Source organism: Carassius gibelio, chromosome A16, assembly GCF_023724105.1.
Source record: "Carassius gibelio isolate Cgi1373 ecotype wild population from Czech Republic chromosome A16, carGib1.2-hapl.c, whole genome shotgun sequence".
NCBI classification, from domain to species: domain Eukaryota; kingdom Metazoa; phylum Chordata; class Actinopteri; order Cypriniformes; family Cyprinidae; genus Carassius; species Carassius gibelio.
The window spans coordinates 8,947,153-8,973,626 of record NC_068386.1 but is presented as its reverse complement, the minus strand read 5'-3'; the positions used below and the strand labels follow the sequence as shown (position 1 = coordinate 8,973,626).

Genomic DNA, 26,474 nt, shown 5'->3' with positions numbered 1-26,474 from the left:
TTATGAAAGAGGATCTGCTGAATTGATTTAAACATAGTAAAATGTCATATTGTCAAAATAGTGATTAAACACATAGGCAAGATGTGAGCCTGACAGTGAGGAATTACAAAAATGATCTTGTGTTGTCATCTATGATCTTTACATTCCCTCAGAATGTTCCTGTTGTATCATGGCCATGTGGATAATTTATGTAGTATTTGTAGTACAGGTATGTAGTATAGTGCAGCAAAAGCCAGAGGTGGTTTCTTGCTCTTGGGCTTCAGAGCAGATAATCCACCCTTATAGGAAGGCATCACAATCCTCTGGCACTCTGCTGCCAGACTCTGGGTTTTGTGGAGTTTAATGGGTGGTAATGTTGGGTAAATGTTTCCAGCATATACATATGCCAGCAGGACCAAAACTCAATTAGCTCTGCTCCATACTGCAGTCTAATTCAATGTGCTCGGGTGCTACACTTAGAATGCAATTACACCTCTGACAGCCAGTTTCAGTCATTTCACTATAAGAGCAGTGCCTGCAAATCGAGTACAGTTGCTCTCGAAATGATTTTTTCGCGTCTCAAAAAACGTTGATCTAAAAACCAGTTGCAGCTTGTCTTGTACAATTTCTCAAATGGTCACATAAAAACAGAAGACTCACAGGAAATGATTGTCTTTGAAACTCTACTGCTTGTGGTGTAACTCCTGGATCATGTTAGAAAAGTAGTAGCCTCCCAAAGCCAATCAATGGGTCATACTGTGACTAATCCTGGAGTAAACCACCCACTTAGACAGGAAATAGGCATCTGACTGATATAGAAAGTGAACAATCACAGTTTTTCCGGGTGGGTAAATATGTATAGATGTACAGATGGATGAATAGACATGCAGACAGACAGACAGACATAGAATTTAGAGAACATTTGGTTTTTCAGATGATAAAAACGAATAAAACATTGTACTGTGTATATGTAACAGTTTTATGGTTGAAATATACAGTTTTTTACAACAACTGATGCAGAATTTCTTTAGTGAAACTCGTTTTTAAAATGCACAACTGCACGTCTCATCCCATTGATAGCAGGCTGAGGATCAGTATTGTGATTTCACACTGGGTCAAAGGGATCCCTGGAGATACACTTACCCGTCTGGCTCTGGGAACTCGGGAGCAAAGAGGGTCAAAGCAGAGATAGAGCATCCTGCAGCACTGCTGAGTCAGTGTGTGTTTGCTGGTGTTGAGGGAGTGAGATCATTTGGTTGATGTGTCTCTCTCCCTTGTTCATTGTTAGGCAAGCCTGCCAGAAAGCGTGAGTTTCCAGACAGGAGTAAGTAGTTTATATGAATTGATGAGGGGAGTTATTATTCTTTTTTGTCTCTTCCAAAGTTTGTTTCTCATATAGCAATAAGACATTGTGTGTGCAGCTCTGAGAGAACAACACAAGCCTTTAGATGAAGAGTGGGCTGGGAAATGATACAGTGAGAACACATTACTTCAGAATTCAGGGAGGAACACTGCATTATACAGAACTAAAGAATGTCCGAGATGAATACCCAGCATGGTTTGTTTGTCTTAGCTGGTTTACACTGGTCTCCCAAGCTAGAAAGCACTCAAATCTCCTCAAATAAACCAGCTGGCCAGCCTGAAAGACCAGCTAACCATATTAGGTTGGGGTTTTCTAAATGTTAATGGAGAAAACAGGAAAGACGCACATCAATGTTCAACAGTTGAAAGAAGTCTATTGTGCTCACGAAGGCAGCATTTTGGATACAAAGAAATTGAATTTAAAAAGTTATACTGTGAAGTGTCATTGCAAATGATATTTTTATGTAAATATAATGTAATTTAAAAAGTAATTTCTTCTGGTAAAGCTGAATTTTCAATCGTTCTAATATGCTGAATTAGTGCTAAAAAAATACTTATTTTTATTATTTTAATGTTGGTCTTGATAACCAAACATTTTTATTATTTATTTATTTTTTTTTTTTACATTTTTTAAACATGTAAGGTTTTAGAGGGTTCAAGCCGTGAGACCAGTTGACAACCAAGCTAAACACAAGGTTGGCTGAACTGCGAGACTTTCGAAAGGCAGTTAAGACCAGCAAAGGGGAAAACTCCTAACCCCAAGGTTGTGGGTTTGAGTCTCGGGCCGATAATACCAAGACTGAGGTACCACTGAGCAAGGCACCGAACCCCCAACTGCTCCCCAGGTGCCGAAGCATAAATGGCTGCCCACTGTTCCGGGTGTGTGTTCACTGATGTGTGTGTGTGCACTTTGGATGCCTTAAATGCAGAGCATGAATTCTGAGTATGGGTCAAGTCACTTTCAAAACAGTTTTTCCTACATGGTTTTACTGCAGAGTTTCATTTTGTGGCATTATTGAAGGGATGAAAATATTTGTCATTCTCATAGTAAAATCAAAACAACATAGAAGAATGCTTTATGCTTACTCTGATTTCATGTAATATCAAGTTTGTTTTAGTCTGACATGGAGAAAGACACATAGTTCCGGCCCTGAACAGCTGCAAAGCCCCATTTGAAAAGTATAGAGAGGCAAACACAAACACACCCTCAGACACATTTATTATCCTCTGACCGTGTTGGCACCAAGTTCATATAGTTCTTAGAATCTCTGTTCCATTCTAGGCAGAGTCCCAAAGATCCTGAACTCTAACAAGAAGAAACCAAAGGCATCAGCTAGGAGACAGACCTGATTAAAAATGAGGACAAAGACAATGTGAAATGTTATATTCCACTACCGCAGCCAAAATCAACTGTACACTCTGGAGTTCTGTGACACAGCAGTTATGTGGATCAAGAGTAACATGCTACAGAGCATTCAGTCAATATCTCATGTCTAAGTGGGAAGCTTTATCTGTGCAAGAACACATTAGCTCTCTGTCTTTATTTTTCAGCGTCAGAGTCATTACCATCTTTTCTCATTGGCTGCTAGTGTCGGTAAATTATAGCTATGGCCATTTAAATCCTCTATCTCTCTTTGGTTTATTTTAAGTCAAAGTGAAACAGGACTTGCAAACCATTTAACTTCGGTTATGTGACAGTTTTCAGTAAGATTTTGAAAGAGTACACACACACACGCACACACAAAAGACTTAATATTTAACAATTTGTCTCCTCTGTGTCTCTCCGCATCACTGTAGCGCCATTTTGGAGAACTTCTGCCGAACTCAAACTGGATAAGAGGAACAAAACTTTTGCAGGTTTGGAACGACATGGGGGTAAGTGATTAATGACAAAATTTTCATTTTGGGGTGGAGTATCACTTTAAGAGCAAGGCCAGTCCTAGAATTTGCTTTAAACAGCAATGACTTTTATAAATGTTTCATTTTATGCCATTCAATATTTAAACTCCATTGCTTTTATAAAACTACATGAAATACCCCAGAGTCTGCCCACAGAGGGTAAATAAAGCACCACTGAGCTCTTGACATCATCTCATTGGTCTGTTACACACCCACCTGGTTCTAAAGGAAAACCACAGAGAGAATCATGGAACCTTGACCTACAGATACAGACCTCAGCCGACCTTCTGTTGCGCTAGTGTTACACAAGTGTGCATAAACATATCACACTATTAGTAAAACACTATTGCATAAGCAAATATTATCTATGCTTAGTCAAGCTGCCAACTGATAAACCACACATTTGAGAAGAGGGGCCTGATTTGCAGGGCCCAAAAGCACTTAATGTTCAATACCTTCCTTATCCGACCGCAAGCCACTCAAAACATCTCCAGCACTGAGAGGAATTCACAAAACTCGCTGCCTTTTGGTATCGCTGCTTTCGCAAAAGGTTCCAAGCCTGTTTTTTTAAGTTTCTCTGGCAGTAGTCAAGTAATTTTGCATTGCACTGCCAAAGGCTACACAATTGGTGGAGGTAAAAACAATAACTAAGTCACTATGTGAAGTCATTGATGGGACTTTTTATCTTTGAAATAGCGCTGATATGAAAATGCATAACTGGAGTAGTATCAATAATTAAAGCCTACATTGTGATGTCCATCCATACTGAGCAATGAATATCATTCAGAACATCAGTTCCACCTGGTGGGCAGAGAGACAAATAAAAATACAACCTTCTCATTCTGTTGTTTCAGACTTCATTTAAATGTTTGACATCCAATATCAGTGCTCAAAATTATTCACAATAAAAATAAAGTATAAAAAAAATAATAAAATATGCAATTTAAATCCCTTTAAAATGTTGTATTTGTAATATATATAAGATACAATTATTACAAATATTTGTAATAATTTTCGATTTATCATTCTATTTGTATTTCAATTATTTTACATTTTTAATCATTTAATGTATTTAAATGTTGTTTGGAGAGAGACCCTGAACATCAATCACTGCCCTGGCATTCAGTCTACAATCCAATAATGAAGTGCAAGACTTTTAATTTGATTTGTAAAGACTGGACTCTGACTAACCAACACTTTGCATGAGTTTATTGAAATACAGCATTAGCACAGATTGAACAACACCATATCACTGAAATAGTACTTCTACTGAAATAATGAAAAGAGAAATATTGTCCATGGTAAGAAAAATGAAATGTTATAAAACAGCAAAGGCACTTTTTCATAGGTCTGAAATAAACCTGTTCACTTTTGATAAGTAGTTTTCGTAGAAAGGCACATGAAGAGATACTCATCTTGCATGTTGCTCCTAATAATAGACTACAGATGAACCGTCATGCTTGTGTTAATCTATTACTTTGGGAAACATTCAAATATACTTTATATATACACAACATACTTCAAAATCAGTTTCTTCCAATGTCACCAGCATAACACAGGCAATACAGAATAACTTGAGGCAGACACACCTACAATACTTAAGAGTTATGAAACTCATATTTTGCTTTCATATATTTTTAGCAGTGTTAAAAAAAGTGAAACTAAATGCATGGTTACTTTTAGAACTTTTTTTTTTAAATAAACAAAAACGTAAAAAAACAAAAACATAAGTGTCACAGGCTGAAGGATTAACAATCTGTTTTCAGAAACAACATCTACCCATTAAATATATATATATATATATTTAACATAGTACCCAGCCCTTAATTTATATATAAGTGATATTTAAATGTGTTACTCCACAATAAATGACCTACTGCCACACTAAAGTACCTTTTACACAAGTATACTGCTAAACAACAAGCTAGATACTGTATGCTAACATGTGCCTCTGATGGACTGGTAGCACCATAATATATAAATTTGGATCAGCGGTTAATATTACAGCACAGTCTGTTGTTCATGGCAGTGTAGGAGACGCCGGTCAGAGCGTGTGACCTCACGGTGGAGTGAGATGTATGGGTGAAGGGTGTGTCGGATAGGGCTTATCTGTTGGATGCACAAGTTTCAGGGGCTCTACAGAGGACATGAGTGGAAACGGCCCCCTGTTTAAGCCCCCATGACCCTCTCTACACATTGCTAAATTGTATGTAGCGAAATTGTATATTATAGAGTGTCTACTGTACAATGCATTGAAGAAGTTGAACCCTGAAGTTGAAATGCTATTACTGTAAAAAAAGGTTTCTTCTTTAGGTAGAGTAGGTTTCTAGCAGCAGTATCATGCATAATTGAATTCGTGGCTAGGACCACTTTGTTGACGGTCTGTAGGATAGTTATTAAGTTTATTTGTAGCACTGGAAATGTGTGGCCTTAGGTTTGAGTAGCTTGCACCTGTTAAACCGAAGAGTAGTGCTGTTACCTTAATGCTTAACAAGTTAAACTAACAATATAGACTTTATAAAATATCAGCAAAAGAAAAAAACAGCAAAATAACCCTTAAGGACCATGAGAAGTGAATTATAGAGGATAATAACAACACGGTAGAAGCAACAAGTACAGTAAAAGTCCTTTCATTCATTTATCCTTCATGTGTGGAGACACAGTGACTCCTATGATAGAAGTACACTACTGCTCAAAAGTTTGGGGTCAGTAAGATTTTTGGGTCGCATTTTTTGATGCGTTCAATTAATCAAAATGGCAGTAAAGACTATTTCAAATAAATGCTAAACAACTGTTTTCACAATTGCTAATGATAATAAATATTTCTAGAGCACCAGAATGATTTCTGAAGGATCATGACACTGAAAACCAGAGTAAAGGCTTTTGAAAATTCAGCTTTGCTCTCACTAAATAAACAGAGAGCAGTTATTTTAAGCATAAGTGACTTCATTCAAAAACATTTAAAAAATCTTACAGATGCCAAACATTTGAACAGTGCAAGAAGGGAGACAGCTGTGAATCATTCATTAAGCAAAAAGGGTGCTTCTCATTTCATTTATTGTCCATCCACTTTACTTTTTCTTGCAATTTAGCTTCTTTCTTTTAAAATCTTAAGGACGCGAGTAAGAGATAAAAGGATGGAGGAATCAAAGGAAAACGGAATATGCTATTCACTCGAGCATTACTTCAAACTGACATTTTTGTGCACCTATATTACTTCAAAAAATATCAGTTCTAAGGAAAGAAGAAAATCTAGCGGTGAATGGCAACTTTCAGCACAGCAGTAATCCTTACATGTTATGCGTCAATTTACTGAACAACTGAAACACTTTGGTGTCATTTTTGCATTTTGAAATACTTGTCATGGAATCATATACTTTTGTTGTTGGCCATGCATTTTTTTTTTTTATGACTTAGTACCTACCAGCCCTATGAGACTAGTCACCAATCATCTGTTTCAGATTCTAATTGCTTTAAGTCTTGGCGATTTAATGGTGTTTGAAGATTGCAATATTTCTAACGCAACACAAACAGGAGTAGTTTGAACAGGTGAGAGAGAGTCTCACCCACTGGAGCTCAGTTGAAGTCTCGATTGGGTAAAATAACAGGAGCCACCAGCGTCCACAGGTAAAGCCCCAGACCCAGCCAGCTGGAGCTGATCTTCACCCACACTGCAGGCATAGTGCTCTGCATGGCTTGAGTGTTTGTGTCAGGTCTGAAGAGAAAAAAACACCTCAGCTAGTCTATGGTGCAGTTCTGTTGAATGCTTTGTGACTGCTTAAAACATTTCCAGTACATCCTTCAAAATTTAAAAGAATCAAAATGAAAGAATGTCATACAGGTTTGGAACAACATGATGGTGCCCAAATGATGACTATTTTCATTATTCTGAGAACTACAGTATCCCTTTAAACTATGATAGGTGAAAGTATTTTAAAATGACAAACTTCACCTTTAACCTTTTTGGTTCACTCCAGAATCAAAAAGGGGAAGAATGAGCACTTACTTGTACCAGTTAGTGAGTGTCATCATGATGTAGAGAGAGGCCAGTAAGAGGTGGAAGTGGAAAAAGGAATAATTGTATGTGACGCCGTCCTCTTCATTATCCACAACACGCCGCAGTCCGTCTTCCCCCATCTCCTCTCCTCCCACGGTGCCCTTCCCCTCCTCCGTCTGCATCAGCCGGTTCACCTGAGCGTTACTGGATGAACGGATGCTGAAAAGAGAAAAGACATGGACACTGGCATGACAACCTCTTTCAGATTCAATTTCAGTTTTAATTGATGTTGAGCTATATTGGGGTAGGGTTCAAAGACAGAGAGGTTGTTTTTTTCTGATATGGTAAAATGTAAAATTTTCTCACACTTGCCAATGAATGGCAAATTAACTGAGAATATTTTGGGGTTAAACGTTAATACTTAAAAGACATTAAAACTGACAGTAAAGAAAAAAATAATTTAAATAAATGCTATTGTATTAAACTCTATATTCATGAAAGAATCTAAAAAAACAAACAAAGTTAATGATCATAGTTAAACGGCACAACGTAAACGACGTGAACAGTAATAAATGTGTCTTGAACAACAAATTATCATATTAGAATGATTTCTGAAGAATTACATGACACTGAAACCTGGAGTAAAGGCTGCTGAAAATTCAGCTTTGCCATCCAGTGATGTGTCGTTCGTGAACGAATCGTTCTTTTTGAATGAATCTTTTAGGTGAACGAATCGTTCTCGTTCATGTAATCCAATGACTCATATTTCTCGTTCAGTGAAGTTCCTCCCTCCACAGCAGCGCGGCGCTATTAGTAGCGCATGCGCAGCTTGGTGCTGAACCATTTCATCCTGTCAAAGAATTACTCAACCTCGAGCCAACAGCCTTTGAGTATGAGATGTGACAGAGTATGTGATTTGTTAAATGTAGTGAACGAATACGCCCTTCAATGAACGAGTTTCATATGAGTCTGAACTAGATCTAGAGATCTTATAGTTCGTGAACGAAATGACTGATACCCATGTCGCTCTTGCACGGGTTGAATGATTTAGTACATCTCGTTCATGAATGAAATGACTGAACTGAAAGACATGTCATTCGTGAACGAGCTGAATGAACGGATACATGTCATTCATGAATGAAATTAACTGTTACATATCTTATCTCATTCGTGAACGTAATGAATGAGAGTAAACCGGGTTAGTATGCCATTTAGCATGTCAATCTCGGAAAACGCAAAGGTAAAGTACTGTGACACATACGCTTGTTTTGATATTTAGCAACTCCACGTTTAATCCCAGATTTATGAATGTGAATATACAATATACAAACTGTCTGACCAAATAATTAAAATGCTAATTAGGCAAGAAAACCTTGTGCTTTGTTCATCTAAACAACTTAATTAGACTTTATATATTGAATGCCATTATACACACATTTTAATAAAGCCAGATCAGTTTTTGTAACAAGTGAATATGTTCGTTGACTAAAGACATAATACACTCTTTTTTTGCCTCCTGCTGGCATATTCTGTGTAATACGTAGAAATGATAACTGAACGAATCATTGAACGATTCTGAACGAATCATTTTGGTGAAAGAACTGAAAATGAACGAACCTCTAGAAAGAATCATACCACTACATCAAAGGATTAATTTACATTTTAACTTATATATAAAGAGAAAATCTATTTTACATTGAAACAAAATCTCACAATAGTACTGTTTAATTGGGTTTTTAATCAAATAAATGCAGCCTTGTTTTTCATATATATACAGTATTGTTCAAAATAATAGCAGTACAATGTGACTAACCAGAATAATCAAGGTTTTTAGTATATTTTTTATTGCTACGTGGCAAACAAGTTACCAGTAGGTTCAGTAGATTGTCAGAAAACAAAAGAGGCACAGCATTCATGATATGCACGCTCTTAAGGCTGTGCAATTGGGCAATTAGTTGAAAGGGGTGTGTTCAAAAAAATAGCAGTGTCTACCTTTGACTGTACAAACTCAAAACTATTTTGTACAAAAAAAATTTTTTCTGGGATTTAGCAATCCTGTGAATCACTAAACTAATATTTAGTTGTATGACCACAGTTTTTTAAAACTGCTTGACATCTGGGTGGCATGGAGTCAACCAACTTGTGGCACCTCTCAGCTGTTATTCCACTCCATGATTCTTTAACAACATTCCACAATTCATTCACATTTCTTGGTTTTGCTTCAGAAACAGCATTTTTGATATCACCCCACAAGTTCTCAATTGGATTAAGGTCTGGAGATTGGGCTGGCCACTCCATAACATTAATTTTGTTGGTTTGGAACCAAGACTTTGCCCGTTTACTAGTGTGTTTTGGGTCATTGTCTTGTTGAAACAACCATTTCAAGGGCATGTCCTCTTCAGCATAGGGCAACATGACCTCTTCAAGTATTTTAACATATGCAAACTGATCCATGATCCCTGGTATGCGATAAATAGGCCCAACACCATAGTAGGAGAAACATGCCCATATCATGATGCTTGCACCTCCATGCTTCACTGTCTTCACTGTGTACTGTGGCTTGAATTCAGAGTTTGGGGGTCGTCTCACAAACTGCCTGTGGCCCTTGGACCCAAAAAGAACAATTTTACTCTCATCAGTCCACAAAATGTTCCTCCATTTCTCTTTAGGCCAGTTGATGTGTTCTTTGGCAAATTGTAACCTCTTCTGCACATGCCTTTTTTTTTAACAGAGGGACTTTGCGGGGGATTCTTGAAAATAGATTAGCTTCACACAGACGTCTTCTAACTGTCACAGTACTTACAGGTAACTCCAGACTGTCTTTGATCATCCTGGAGGTGATCATTGGCTGAGCCTTTGCCATTCTGGTTATTCTTCTATCCATTTTGATGGTTGTCTTCCGTTTTCTTCCACGTCTCTCTGGTTTTGCTCTCCATTTTAAGGCATTGGAGATCATTTTAGCTGAACAGCCTATCATTTTTTGCACCTCTTTATAGGTTTTCCCCTCTCTAATCAACTTTTTAATCAAAGTACGCTGTTCTTCTGAACAATGTCTTGAACGACCCATTTTCCTCAGCTTTCAAATGCATGTTCAACAAGTGTTGGCTTCATCCTTAAATAGGGGCCACCTGATTCACACCTGTTTCTTCACAAAATTGATGACCTCAGTGATTGAATGCCACACTGCTATTTTTTTGAACACACCCCTTTCAACTAATTCAACTAATTGCCCAATTGCACAGCCTTAAGAGCGTGCATATCATGAATGCTGGGTCTCATTTGTTTTCTGAGAATCTACTGAACCTACTGGTAACTTGTTTGCCACGTAGCAATAAAAAAATATACGAAAAACCTTGATTATTCTGGTTAGTCACATTGTACTGCTATTATTTTGAACAATACTGTATATAAGTGCCATTCAAAAGTCTGAATGAAAATGAAGAAAAATAGGATTCGAAATCTGATTTTAACCTGCAAAAACTTTAGAAATTTTTTTTATTAAAAACTTTAGGAGTCAGAAAAGATGAAAAATGTTGACAAACTGAATATAAATGTTTAAGATCTTAAGAAGCACAATTAATAAAATAACACATATAAGACACTAACCATGTTAAAGGTCAAAGCTACCATTTAATGAGCGAGTAACTCTTTTCCGTCTACTTGCTGAGGCCAAACTGAACTCACAGTTGCTGCTTGGCAAATTATAATTTTGGACCCTGCCTTCAGGTGTCAGCATCTGACACCACTAATCAATCAATCAACCATGTCTCTGTGCAGCTGGATACAAATGTTAAATTGTAATGTAAAATGAATCAGCATGGAAAACAACAGTTAACTACAGTAGCTGATGTAGTAATAGATGGTCTTCATACATTTTAATAACACTGATAGTAACAAGATCTCAATTAAAGAAACCAAAGTCATGTTCAAAGATGTTTTAGCTTGATGTACCTGGCATAAAAGGTGCAGAAGAGGAAGATCACCAGTCCTACAATGCCTTGAGCATCCCACCATTGCACCATCCCAGGGGAGCTTGTGGGCATGGCTTCAGATGTGCTGATATTGGACACCAGGCTGAGCAAACTAGGGTTACACTCACGATCTATGGGTGGAGCCAGACAAACAAAAGGTTTGAACATAGTGAACATACAGAAACAAAATATAATACAACTACAACAATTAATCACTTACTTCTCTAATAAAGACTACGATCAAACACCTAGTCATGAGCTAATAATTTTTTTAAACTTATCTAGGTTGCTAATAGGTATACTTACTAGACCATAACAGAATGTGGAGCTAGTGGGTTAAATTTAAAATCTGGATTCTAATAGGTAATTTGGCTTCTTTCAGTAACAAGCATCAGGAGACTATAAAGGTTGAGCAGCTGGTTTGCATGAAACCACACAACTCACCAAAAAATGCATCAACCTGAGTAGGAACAAAAGGAAAGCTCATAAAATAAAATAAAAAAAGGAAAAAAAGTCAGACAGTAAATATTTACTGAGGTTTTTTTGCATGTGACTTACTAGGGTTGTTGGTCATGGCGGACCAGGTGACGTACATCGTGTACATAGTAATAATAGAGGACTGAAGCAGACCAGACTGAGGCGAGGCATCCTACAAACACACACAAAAATAGCAACATATTTAGTAATGCATACATCCGATTTGGTCTGCCCTTGTAAGAAACAACTGAATATAAACTGCAGATTTTCATAATGGCTCGCACAGTGAAGAAAGCTTGTCTGTCGTGGCAGGCCAGCATTGATATTCTGTATGCAAAGAAGGAAACAAAGAAGTTTCCTTACAAAGACAAAAGCTGGAGGGTAATGTCAACAGTAGATGACCTTTAGTACAACGGAGAGGCTTGTTTCTTATGCACATTATTATAAATCAGCATTCATGTCAGGATTTGTGTGCTGAGGCAATCGCATATCTTGAAACAGTTTGGTGCTTTACGTTGAAGGACTTAATGCTGCTTAATATGGTGGTCTTTTATCAATATTGCTGATTAAAATAGTTTTATGCTTTAGTACTTTCCTTTTACCTGCACTTTAGGCAGAATGGAAACCACAGATATGATGACGCAGAGAATAAGGTTGAAGCTGATGAAGAACTTGTGTTCGGCGCAGTTGTCGGGTTTGGTATAGTAGAGATAAAACAGCACAATTGCAGCAAAGGCCAGGGCGTAATGCAGGATAGTGAAGAACAGCAAACCTGTAGGCATAGAAAATAGTCTCATAGTTTCTTTTTCTGAAAAGAGTGGATTGGGACACACTTGCTTGCAAGACTATTGTGATGAACAGGATGTCTTGCAGTGTATGTGCTCTCTATGTACCTGAGAACCAACACTTGCTGTTGCCTTCCTCAGCATTCCTCACCCACACCTCATTCCAGGAGTGGGCAAAGTCGATCAGGAGGATGAGCTGGATCAGGATGAACATGAAGGAGCCCACAATACCAAAGTAGAACCAAACTGTGATTAAAAAAGAAGTTATGCATCAGTATTATACTGGTTACGTTTGCTTAACAACAATACAACATCATGGTTTTTAAGTTAAAAGAATGGTGTTTAACTGAAATATAAATATTTTGTAACTATTAAACAATTTAATGCAGGGATGTCAAACTAAATTAACAGAATTAATCCTAATTAAAAGCAGGGCTGGGACAAAACTCTGCATGGCTATGGCCCTCCAGGAAGTGAGTTGACACCCCTTATTTAACCCCTTATGAAGTCGTCATCGGACTGGTTGAAATCTACAAGATTTCCGCGAGACGTGTGTGTTGCGTTCTTTAACATTCCACCCGGCGCCAAACCCCCTCAAGAAAGAAGAAAACCATCATGTTTACAATTGTGACGACGAGCACTTATCAGGATCAACTAAACACTGGATTTTCAAAAGTATGTAAAATATTTAAAGTTCGCGGCATCTTTAGAATATGTCAGGGAGTTTTACACTGTAGTCTGTTACTGTGGCGACATTTCCTTTTTTTAAGTGAAACACAAGCGAAGATATTAAAAAAACATTTTGGTAATCAAACTCTTCTAGAGACCATCGACTTTTATTGTACAGACAGAAAAAAAACATATAAAGGAAATTTACACAGGTTTGGAACAACACAAGAGGACGAATTTTAGTTTTTGGGTGAACACGTTAAACTATATTTATAACTAGGCTTAATAAAACATGCTTCTCTGGAGGGCCCATATTCTAATACTTAAATTCACAATGCAACATGCTAATGTCAAGATCTTGTTCTGGAAGTCACCCGTGTTCTGCATCTTTAATTCCACACCATGAGAATTCTGGCAAGGCAGTAACAACATGTTCTCACTGCTAATGTAATATGCTATAAAAAAATAACATCCTATTCCACTTTTAATACGGTCTTTTCCCATGCATCTCACATCTCAAAACAGTCATTAAAAAGTAATTGACTTCTTCCCCGCAGGAGACTAGGTGTTTTCTGCATCCCTTGAAATGTAACCCTGCGTTATGACAACGGCTTCCCAAAATAACATTATCATGACTATTGTTGCATTTAGAGTTTAACATCTTTGCCATGTTGTCATTGCCTTTTTTTATTTCCCTATGAGAATATATGAAAATGGAAATTGTTCTATTTTGTGCTGTTAACAGAATAGTTCAACCCAAAACGTACCATCATGAAATGTTCCATCCGGAATGAAAAAGGCTCCGACAGTGATGCCAACAAGTATCAGAAACTTGAAAAACCAGAACCTGACGAGACAGTCAATGATAAAATCAAGCTAATTTCATTTTCAATTAATTTAGCAAATGTTACAATAGTAGTAGCATAATAATTTAACAGTATATAAATAATATTAAAGGGCTTACCCGTTCTGAATAGCAGCACGAGGGTCTTTACTGCTCTTTACACGAATCATGATTGCAGAGAAAAGGAAAAAGAAGCATGCCATAGCAAAGCACATGCGGTACACTGATTTGTAGCCTACAATCACATCACAATTGACATGGTTCTCGATCCCTGGTATTGTGGTTCCTCCTTGACAAAAGCCGGGAATCTGAAGAGACATTAAAAACAGAAAATTAAAACACTGCAATGAAAGCACGAATGAGACAAATTTAGACTGATGGTGGGCCCACCTTGCGGAGCTGCGTCTCCATGCCAGGCAAGATCATGATTACAGACACCAGTGTCCCCAGCAGAAGGAAGAAAGAGAAGAGCAGCCGAGTGACCGTGGAGTTATTGGAAGAAGGACAACAGCCACAGAGCAGACATGGAGCGGAGCCACACAAACACGAGGCCTGTAACAGAGTGAGTAAGAGAAAGAGCAATTATATCACCAGTTCAAGCATTTATTGTTAAATTGCCATAGTTCACAAAAGAATCTGCAGAACATTCTACAATTTGATATATATTGCGCTTGGGTTTGTGAGTTCTTTTTTTTTATTTTTTGGAGGTCTCTTACACTCACAGATATTGCATTTAATTGACAAAAACTTTTTAAAAAGTTGAAATATTATTAACATTTAAAGTAACTATTTTAAGTTTTGCATTTTACTATATTTCAAAATGTATATTAATTCTTTGACTACAAAGACAAATATTTTCGTGTCACATGATCCTTCAGAAATCATTCTAATATGCTCATTTCTTATTATTAGCAATGCTGAAGAATTTGGTGCTTACTAATTTTATGGAAACCATAATACCATAATACATTTTGTTCAGGGTCCTTTAATGAATAGAAAGTTTAATAGAACGACATTTATTTAAATATAAATATTTTTAAAGAATATGTCTTCACTGTCACTTTAGATCAAATTAATGCATCTTTTACTCTGAATAACTATAAAAGCATGAACTTTTCAAAAGAATAAATATATATATATTATATTATATATATTATATACTTACACACACACACACACACACACCGATAATATTTTTTTTGTTACAAGATATACCCCCCACCCCCAACAAAAAAAGGGTTTTGATAATGAGAACCTATAGTGTGTGTAAATCTAATGTATAATTTCATTTGATCTAATTATTGTTATATATTTTTTCAGGCCACTTTGAACAATTCCTTTAAAGTGTAACTGTATTCTTCTCATTTTCATGACATTCATGGCCTAATTTGTATATGACCTCAGAAGGAAGAAGGTTTGTTTTGTTGCAGGAAACAATGAGGAAATGACGCTTGTAAATCCAGTCATGCATACTGTATAAATGTCATTTTAAACCCGTTACTCATGCTGGGAGTGGTTGATCAGCTCGGATTTTTTTTAAAAAAAATTATTGACACAAGTCAGACCTTCACTTTTACATTTCAGTATTAAACTGATGTGTACGTTACAGTTTTTTTTTTTCTTGTTTATGGCCAAGGGACATTACAGTTTAACCCTAATTGTTATCCTCAATTACAAAAACTGACTGCGAAAACTGAAATCCTGTATAACCTGATTATGAGCAAATCATCTCAAATAAAATAACATCGAAAATAACTTACAAAAAGACCAAATCACACCAAAGACTACATTATACATAAACAATTAGCCTAAGAGCCAGCTTGGCTGGTTGAAATATCATCCCCTGCATAATTGCTGTACAATTTATATAAATAGTTCAGTTAATAATATCGTTTTTATTTGTCAGGAAGCCATGGAGGATCATCTATAACTAACGTTAATCTCAATGCAAATATGAGCACACCTCAGTATGCTGTTGTTTTTCAGAGTAATGTTAAAACTCTTCGAAACCACACATTTTTTGTATTTACATATCGCCGTCCAGTACGTTATTTTCTTTATTCATATGTTATATTATTTAGTTTTCGTTACAATTAACGTTAACAGTTTAGAGACGCTGTTGGGTAGCAACTCGGTTAGCTAAACCATGAAAAATAAACCAGAACACTTACACAGCTCGCGAGAGAACACAAAGCCATACAGGCTCCCATTTTGTATTAGAAACAAAAACAACAAACGACTCCACGAACTTTCAGAGGATAAACTGACAGTAAATTACAGTATGAGCTATTTAACGTTCTGTTAGTTAATTCCGGTGTTTGAAGGTGACGATTGTAATGAGCAATTCGTTCTATTTCATAATAAAAGTCCATATTCTCCAATTCCCCCATAAACTCTACAAATAGATTGAAAAAAAAGTATTCCTCATTAACATAAGATTACTAGTAGGCTTGGGTATGTTCATATTAATATGTTCATATTCAGTAACTTGGATATAACTATAACAATGACTAAAATACAGTATTTTAATAGTATTAATTTCTTTTTCATATTTACATTGGTTTAGAATACTTAGTAGGCAGTTTTAGGACACGGTAACTTTCATTTTGAAAAGTGAGCTTAGTTCAAAATAAACCTTTATATTACTTATATTATTTATGATAGTTAATATATTAAGCTTAAAAAGTATAAAAAAATATACTAAGCCATGTATCTATATAAATCAGTACACTAAGAGTAAATGTATATGTGATATTGATATTTAAATTAATTTGATATTATAGATAATTAAATTCCAGTTATGACATATGTATATTTCTATCAAACTGATAACATATTTTGATTGAGTGGTTCATGTGTTTCACAAACTGATGTAATTAACCCACATCTCTTTTTGACATTGCAGTGATATTTAAGTGAAAATTGTATTAGATTTATGAATGTGTAAGTAGATTAATTTAGATAACGATTCCAGAGAACGTAGGCATACATAGAATATGTGATAATGTCAGTATTTGTGAAACATAACAGTGTTGATCATAATAATTTTATATAGAAATCCTGGTATAACTGTTAAAAGTGGATAATGTCCCAGCTCCATCTTTGAGATGTAAGGTGGACCATAGACTCTCAGGGTCAGTTTGACTGTTATCATTTTGACAAAACGACCATCTATGATTTTGTGAGTTTTTATTAGACCCACAACAACTGTATATGTTAGATTTGTGATTTCACTCTTACTGACCAAATACCCAACACTGACCAAACAGCAGTAACGTTATTTACACATTTTAATGAAGCGACATATTTTGAAATCTGACTGGACAGACATTTGTGTGCGCAATGGGGATTTGTGCTGACATTTCAAGCTGAATTATATATATTATATTTTTCTTTATTGCAGAAGATTGTGCATAGGAGGCCCACCTCTCTGACTTGTTGAATCAAACTAATCCGTTTGTAGAAAAAAACATATATAATAATTAATAATCAATAACCAGAAAATCATTACTTTGCCATCTTTATGCCATGGTTATTTTAAACGACAAGATTATAATTTTTTTAGCCTATTCATTCTCGCTGCAGTGTAGCGTAGCGTCCCCCCTACGAATAATTAATGGTATCGTCCTTTCCTCTTTGCCTGTCAATTATTCCTCAGAAATCTCGATGGCAAGCGGGAGCCGAGATGATGTCAGACCTTAGGACCGGGGCAGGTGCTCTCAAAACACACCGTCTCCGGTGAAAAAGGTGCATTAATTTATCAGTAACGTGAAAAATCTGCATCCGTCGGGGATATTGTGGATATCTGTCTACACCGCGGGTAAGTTCTCGCCTCTTCCTTTGGATGTTTAAGCTTCAATCACAGTTTACAGTTTATCACATTCATTATCATTATTAATGTGAAACACTGAAACGAGGCTTCGAGGCTTTGCTGTAACGATCACTTCCACGGAAATACATTCAAGATTAATAATAGTATAACGACATATCGGGAGAATAACCGCCCCCTTTATTGACAAAAATAAATGAATAAGGATGCTAACAAAATTCTACAAATACAAAAATAAACACATTATTAGATGAATCGCTGCCAAACTGTTGTGTGATGATGACAGAGCGCAGAGGTGAGAATCAGGGGCGGCGTGAGCAACCTTTAGACATGTACAGCCAGGGCTGTCAGATCAGTTTCAGCTGTAACCCGAGGGCAACTTTAAAATATTCACTGTAAAAACGGGAAAAAAATTAAAATGCTGGAGTAGGCTTCTTGTTACTGTCTAACTGTTTGTTACCTTAGTATAGAAGAAAAGAGTATGAATTACTTTATATTTTAGGACAACATTTTATCCTTGTTATACATATTACATTGTTACACACACACACACACACACACACACACACACACACACACACACACACACATATACATGTTTGTTTTTGTGAAAAGTGGGGGCATCCCATAGGCGTAATGGTTTTTATACTGTAGAAACTGTATATTCTATGGCCCCTGTATATTCTAACCCTAGCCCTCACAGGGAACTGTGTGCATTTTTACTTTCTCAAAAAAACTTATTCTGTATGATTTATAAGCGTTTAGAAAAATGGGGACATGGGTTATGTCCTCATATATGTCATTATACAGAGTTGAGTCCTGATATGTCACAAAAACAAGAGCACACACACACACACACACACGCACGCACACACACACACACACACACACACACACACACACATATATATTAGTCAACATTTTGAAGTGGATCAAAACCTTTCATCAAAGTTGTCCTAAAACCAAAATTTGTTCCTGTCTTAGGACAATTTTGATTAACTTTTTTGATCGACTTCAAATGTCAACTACTGTGTGTGTGTGTGTGTGTGTGTGTATAACACATAACAGCAACAACTGTTATTTATTATTTTATTATCCTGTGTGTTACCAGTGTTTTCTGTTTCTGTGTGAGATTCTGTTACCCAAACACATATTTTCTGGGTAACATTTTATTTTATGATTATTTTATTTTATTTTATTTTATTTGTATCTTTTTATTGTTGGATACCGTTTCCTGAGAGGCCCATTTTGAACTTGTGTCCCACTTGTCATCACACATTTTTATAATTATAATTAGAAATGGATTGCAGATTGAATAGGTTTGTGCATAAAACTTACATTAAATACAGTTAGAAACGGTTAAATATACAGTCACGCTGAAAGACGCTGGTAGTATTTGTTTAACATAATTTTTATGAAGATGCTTTTATCTCATTAGATTTTTCTTTCTTTGCACTCTACATTGTAAAAAAAAAAGTAGTCATTCCACAAAAAAAGTGTCATCTTTTTGGAGCAGCTGAAGAAGTAAACTAATACATTAATGTTTTTGTGTTTAACATGTGATTCTATTTCTAGTTTGTAATTTGTCTAATTATTTCTAAAGCGAATACGAATTTGTTCCAGATCATTAGACATGATGTTATGGTGCCTTGGAAGTCTGTGTGAAACCAGTGAAGGAAATATCTGAACATGGGCAGTGAGGCAGCTGCCTTAACTTCCAGACACAGTCATTGTCACTAAATATATATATATTTTTATGGTAAAACATGATTAATAGGCTTAATCATCTGCCCCAGTTTAGCTCAGATTCAAGTCTTCACTTCATCAGGGCTAAGCAAATTCTTTCGAAAATTAAGGCCTGCATTTTAAAGAAAACAAAAAGTGTCCAATTATGTTCTGTATTATTTTCATCTAGACACATGGAAATGAAGCGAAAGAAGGATCTGTCATCTTGAGAGTGATCAGACGACAGTTCTTAAGATGACTGTAGTCTCGTTCATGTTGTTGTCCTAAGATTCCCCTAATCCAGTGTCCAAATGTGTGTTGCCCAGTTTGAGAGACAGTATGAGGTCATCCCCAAAGCGTGGCCAAAGTTGTTCAGGCTGAATGTTTGGAGAAGTGAAGTAACTCCTGCAGGCCACCTTTGTTTACAAAGTCTGTCATATAAAGTCTGTCACTTCCTCTGCGTTTTATGCTACACTCTCTCTTTACACTCTTGTTGAACGGTTACTTACCGTGATGGACTTGTAGCATGATATTTTCCTTTTCTGTACAACAATCACAAAATGAGATCTTTCAACAGAATGTGACATCAGTAATCTGGGTGCACCGTGTCCCCTCTAACAGAATTAGGTTTTCAGAGTGAAGGTCATTGCTTTGGGCTTCCAGCTGTTGCCTGACTGATCATGTGAGTCTAACGGAGAAACAAACACATCTCTCAAAAAAAAGAGCATTCAATCAACGCCATGTTTAACGTACAGCAGGTTAGATTATTGTTACCCAAACACAGATTGCATTTTACTTTTATTTGTGTGAGAAAGCAAACAGGTACAGATGGTGTCATTCTGCACAAGCTGCTCAAACGAACCAATTATTTTCTTACAAGAGTTATTTACAGATTCATCTTCAAGCAAAAACCAAGTTGTCAGACAAACAGGTTAAATGGGTGAAATATCCATCACAGGACTTTATATTTTTATAATTAATCTGAAATTAAAATAGGTATTGTTGGCAACAAATTGTGAAGTACAATATAAAGATAAAAGTAATCAGAATATATATTTCACAACATCCAATAAAAGCAGCTTTGGTTACTTTAGAAGATCTTTTTCAAAAGAATGATAAAAAATCTTTTATTTGATTGTTTTGTATAACATCATCTTTTCTTGCATTTCTCCAACTTGTACATAAAATTTGAATCAACGACTGTGAACATTGTTTTATTCTGTCTTTCCTGCAGTTGCGTGATACAGGCACACTCACTGAAAGCAGAAGATTTCACCTTTTCCCATCTACTTATCTACTAGTACTTATCTACTTATTCTTGGGTGAGGCTTTGGCAGAAATCAAGAGACACTGTTCTTTGTACCTTAAGTCAATGACATCAAGTTTAGCTGAAGATCTGTGATTAAGCACGTCTCATCTGGACGAATGAGAAGTTTAAGTAAAAATAAGGAGTTTACTATAAATAAAGTGTTTAGCTCAGATTGCAGTGGATCCAATCCAGCGCTGTCTCTCATCCATAATCCTCCAGTTTCTTACAATATGGATTATAAAACTACAAGAGCCACAGCTAGTCAGGCAGCCTGCCAGGAGACAGACAAACAGAATGAGAGCGGGACTGATGCGGTCTAAGCTGTGTTTAGCCTTGCTGTGCTTTTAAAGGAGTATTCACCAAAAAATGAAAATTTGCTGGGGCCATCCAAGATGTTAGTTTTTTTTTTCATCTGAACAGATTTGGAGAAATCGTGCATTACAACACTTGCTCACCAACGGATCCTCAGCAGTGAATGGGTGCCGTCAGAATGAGAGTCCAAACAGCTGATAAAAACATCACAATAATCCAGTCCATCAGTTAATGTCTCATGAAGTGAAATACCGGAGTGAAATCCATCATTAAGGCGATTTAAAGGGGTCATATGATTGTTGCTAAAAAGAACATTATTTGGTGTATTTTGTGTATTGAAATGTTTATGCGATTTAAGGTTAAATAAAAAAACACATTATTTTCCACAAACTGTACATTATTGTTTCTCCGCTATGCCCTGACTTCTGAAACCCGTCAATTTTACAAGGCTCATCATTCTGAAAAGCGAAGTGTGCTCTGATTGGCCAGCTATCCAGTGCATTGTGATTGGCCAAATACCTCAAGTGTGTGAAAGAAATGTTACGCCCCTTAAAATATTGTGATGCTCTGTCCGACCGGATCGATGAGACATAAACCTAAAACCCATTATGAACGTGATATAAACATGATTTCTAGTCGTGTCCTCTTCTGGAAGGCCAAACAAAGTAGTTTCACTTTCACAGTGAAACACACAGCGTCTATATGACATGGTGGCGGCGGCAACAACAATACTGCAATGAGAATAAAAGCTTTCTTGCTTTGCATGAACATATGGGCGACGTTATGGAAATCTTCCCACATAATGACGTAGAGATGTGGGGGCGTGTTAGACATTTAAGGAGTGCGTGGATGATTCTTAACTTTCATAAAGAATATCTCTGGACTTTAGACTTTAGTCTTTGCAACTTTATTATTGTGCTGCATTTATGAGCTGTTTGAACACTAATGGGTGGACTGAGATTGAGTAAATCTTCATCACATTAAAATTTTTGGGTGAACTATTACTGTATAAACCTGAGAAGAGTTTTTGAGATCCTCAGCAGAGAGAGACTTGAATAATAATTTTTAATAGCATTAGTAGGCTGTAAAATGATGCCTACATTTATTGTTTATCTGTGTTGTATTGATGTTTTAGCATCCACCAGGCAAAAAGGTGCTTAGGAAAGTGATAAAAAAGTATGATTTTCCTCAAAAACTGTACGATATGTGATATTTAAGAGATGATGTTTAATTTGTCCTTTTGAAAAACAAAGTGTATGTATAAACAATAATTGCGATGCTCAGAGGGTAAAGGTTCAGTAAACAGAAACTTGCACGTTTAAATTATGCTGCTTTTACACTGCAGTAAACACTTGAATTATGCCATAAGAACAAATAAAGTTTTATGTTTGCCATCATAAAGATATGTTATCTTTGATAATATGAGTCAAAGAAAATCTCAGTAAAAAACACCTACTTTCAGTTTTCAGTTTCCATTCACCATGGCTTTAGGTGTCAATTATTTATTTATACTGCACAAGCACTGATCATATATATGTATATATATGATTTTTTTTAATCAGTTACATACAAATGTAGCTTGTTCTAACTAGAATCCGAAAAATAAGATTGGTTACCCCTTAACTAACTGTTAGTCGGCCAAACTAGTTCTTAAGACAGTCATAGTGGCTATGTTTATGCAACTGGCCTAAGTCTTATAAACCAGTTGAAATGGCCCTGATGTAATCAGCAGATTGATACTAGTCCTGATGGTCCGAAGATGCACTCGTGCCATGTGAATTCTGCTATAATTATGCACAGACATATGTTTAGGCAAGCACATGCTAAGACATATGAATGCAAGCATATGGTCAAGACACCCAAGTGTTCACTTACACATGCGTGTGATTACATATACAGAGACAAGCCTCGCATGGGAAAGGCAACGCATGTCAAAAGAAAAAAACCGAGCAAAAGTGCATCTCAGCACTGTTTGTTAGAAGAGATTACCTGTTGCTATGCAATATAGGTGCTTCGTCTTGTTGCTAAGGCAACTGCTTCCTGTCTGAGAGAGAATGGAGAGTAATTTGGGAGGGCTTTGCGTTCTAGAGTGGCCTGTTTGTGCTTGTGAAAGACAAGCTTTGGGCCACAGATGGGTCAAGCATAAAAAATGTTTGCTTATATAATTCTGTTGTTCCTCCTGTGGGCGAGAAACAATTTCTAGGGTGTCACCTCCATCTGGTGGTCAGAGAAGACAATGCATGATCAGTTGTCACCATTGTACTGATTGCAAACTTCATGTCAGCTCTGCCTTATCTTTAGAGATGACAGAGGTGGAGCCGGTGTTGGATTTTGCCTCATCGGGCCGCTCTGGCCGTCGCAACGCATTGCCGGACATCCTGGGGTCTCCTGTTGGAGTCCCGCCTGACCTGCCTCTTAAACTGGCAGAACTATCCCTCACAGGTAATGCTTTTATACTTTGTATTTTATGTATTCTTTTAATGAACATTTATTTAATATTTATTATTTTAATAAAATATTAGATATATAATTATAATAGATCTATTTATAAATAGTTGGTTTATATATATATATATATATATATGTGTGTGTGTGTGTGTGTATCAAATCAATTATTGATTTTATATATAATAAATATATTTAATCATATATGTATGTATATATAAAATAGAAAAAAATAGAAATATAATCATTTAAAATATTTTTTAATAATAAATTAAACTATAAAACTTAAACAAAAATATGTGTAATTATAAAGGCTTATAGACATTAGACTATAAGCTTTTTATGATAACCTGTAACAGTCCAAAATGTTTGAAAATGTGAAAATAAAGTAAATATTGCAGAAATGATAAACAGGTATCATATTATTAAGATGTTGATGCAACTAAAGTATGCAAGTAGCTATATAGGGTTTCCTCAGTCATGGAAATCCTACAAATATCAGTTTTCCAGTGTAGAAAAATGTATTATAATTGAATGAATAAAATCTTAAACGGTTATTAAAAAAATATGTAATTCTTTATTCCTCAGTCTATTTGGTTACACTTTATTTTAAGGTGTCCTTGTTACAGTAATTATACATTGAAGTACTGAGTAATATGAATTAACTACATGTACTTACTATATGATTAGTGTTAGGATTAGGTTTTGGTTTAGGGTTACTTGCTTGTAATTATGTATAATTAACTGTTATTATAATAATAAGTACATGTAACGTGTAACAAAGGACAACGTAAAATAAAGTGTTACTGTCTACTTACTGTTACTGTTTCAGACGGTCCAGGTGATGCTCAGTCCCCGTCTATGGAGGAACCCCCCACTCCTACAGAGAGCCCAGAGGTGAAGGAGGGTTCCTAGGTGGCTGAGTCTATGCCAAAACCAGAGAGATGGGGCCTCAACAGCCCCCGCCTTTCCCCTGGAGCTCATCCTCTACCGGCTGTTCCTGATGCCTGTCAGACTGCATTATAGGAAGCAACAGAGGGCAGCTAAAATGCTAAATGAAGGACAAGGTCTTCAAAGGGTTTGAGCAGTGGAAAAAAAGACAGGAATGGAAGCAGAATATTGCAAGAGGAAGAGCAATCCTCACTTTTTGAAACACAGACAAGCCAAAACACTGGGGGATCTGCTTGGGAACGCTTTAATGAATTTTACGCATTTGTTTGACAAAATGCTGTTCTTTTTATGAGCTTTCTATCCAATAATGACTATTGTGAGTTACGTATACATCCAGTTGTTGTTTGATATTGTATGATATTATGTGATCTCAGTAATGTGTCTTTAAAAATCGCCTCTGATTTTGGAAAGGGTAACCATGAAAGAATATGAGCAGATGTTTGCGGCTATTCAAGCGGCATGTAGCATTATCTTCAGCCTTCAAATAATAATAATAATAAATAAAAAGATATATATATTATATATATATATATATATATATATTGCAAAACCAAAATAGATATTTGTGAGTAAATTAATCAGAACTGCCAAACACGAAATGCAGTAGAAAAAGCATAAATCAGGAAGGGAAGAATAATCATAAAATTAAGAGTATACAGTACTAGGATAAAAATAGTTTGCAGGATTTTAAGAAATATTCATAATGCCCTCCAAAGGCAGAGTTTTGATTTTAATTTGAATGGGTCAGCGGATTCTAAATAAATAAAAACACTGACTTTAATCTGAGCATGCAAAAGATTTTATAACTTAAAAAAGAAAAAAATGTCCACTTTGTAATCTCTATAAACTCATACTGTATGTGATGTACAGAGTTTTGTATAGAGTGTTCTTACTTATGTTTAGTAGATCTTTGATGTCAGTTTGATTCAAACTCACATGATTGAGCTAATCCAAACTATAGGATAAAAAAATAGAGTACCTTCGTTGGATGTGTGGTGCAAGGATGTCTAAGAGCCATAGCCTTTTTAAGGTCTGTATAGCCTAAACATGCAAACTAAAGGGAGGGATATGACTGATCTTTTGACAAGTCCAGAGAGATCTTTTTTAGTGTCTGTGTCATGATGTGAATGAAACTGGTATTCTTTATTAAGATGTTGTTTGTTTTTAATACTCTGTGTTTATTTTACAGTATTGTCCCATTTATACTCTACGCTGGTAACTTAATGTATCAGTGTAAATTGTTGTAATTGCCAAACTGGGATAAAATTGCCTTTGTATGTTTTTACACTACAGTAACTGTGCTGTTAAAAACACATCAATGAAGTCACACAATGTGTGTATTGTATCTAGCATTACAAAGATATAGAAGCTGTATCTGTATATACACATATATCAAAAATGAATGATACTGAAAGGGGCCAGTATTAGAAATCAATTGAAACCTGCTGTACCTCAGAACCTATTTAAATGAATGAAGTGCTGTTGTTTACCACCAGGTGGAGCCACTATTCACACGGGGGCATTGCAATCTAAACGCCATTTGTTGTCATTATGAAACCATAAGAGGGTGACCATGTGTTTCTCTGCAATAAACGTCTAATGTCATACACATATGCCATAATATATTTAGCTTGTTTTTTTTTTTTTTTTACAGAAAGTAAGGAGGCATGTGAAACTGTTGGGTTTCTTGGGTACCCTTATGAAACAAAAATATATTGCAGTATATTGGAAAATATCATGTAATATATTAGGCATATATTCTTATATATATTTATTTTTTCCAATATATTGCAATATATTGAAAGCGGCAATCATTTGTATATTTTGCAATATATTATATAATATATGTATCATCAATATATTATTTAATGTATTCAAATATATAAAATATTAGAAAATAAAAAGGGAAAATAATATATT

General features: G+C 35.9%; 1 protein-coding gene and 1 long non-coding RNA gene across 3 annotated transcripts; one reads left to right on the top strand and one right to left on the bottom strand.

The window, feature by feature from the left end:
- Positions 1-4,434: 4,434 nt before the first annotated feature.
- LOC128030999 (serine incorporator 1) lies at positions 4,435-16,335 on the bottom strand. Of its 2 annotated transcripts, XM_052619165.1 has the most exons (11): positions 16,155-16,335; positions 14,374-14,535; positions 14,104-14,291; positions 13,907-13,986; positions 12,579-12,716; positions 12,288-12,457; positions 11,767-11,857; positions 11,189-11,339; positions 7,247-7,456; positions 6,807-6,955; positions 4,435-5,691 (listed from the first exon to the last, which is right to left on the bottom strand). In XM_052619165.1, the coding sequence occupies exons 1-10, from the start codon at positions 16,191-16,193 to the stop codon at positions 6,817-6,819; spliced, it is 1,368 nt and encodes a 455-aa protein (XP_052475125.1). In that variant the 5' UTR covers positions 16,194-16,335; the 3' UTR covers positions 4,435-5,691; positions 6,807-6,816. The 2 variants fall into 2 exon arrangements, with proteins under 2 accessions (XP_052475125.1, XP_052475124.1); XM_052619164.1 differs by having other exon boundaries at positions 4,435-6,955; positions 16,155-16,310.
- A 1,307-nt stretch (positions 16,336-17,642) lies between these two features.
- LOC128030234 (uncharacterized) lies at positions 17,643-26,167 on the top strand. The gene is made up of 3 exons (XR_008187855.1): positions 17,643-17,803; positions 23,460-23,600; positions 24,436-26,167. It is a non-coding gene; the product is annotated as an uncharacterized LOC128030234 (long non-coding RNA).
- Positions 26,168-26,474: the final 307 nt, after the last annotated feature.

What these genes read in the sequence shown, in the direction of transcription:
- LOC128030999 (XM_052619165.1), bottom strand. Translation starts at nt 16,193, where the DNA reads ATGGGAGCCTGTATGGCTTTGTGTTCTCTCGCGAGCTGT. An exon ending in CGCCATGACCAACAACCCTA is followed by an intron (nt 11,340 to 11,766) that starts GTAAGTCACATG and finishes CTCCACCCATAG; the next exon opens with ATCGTGAGTGTAACCCTAGT. An exon ending in TTCTGCACCTTTTATGCCAG is followed by an intron (nt 7,457 to 11,188) that starts GTACATCAAGCT and finishes TTCTCTTTTCAG; the next exon opens with CATCCGTTCATCCAGTAACG.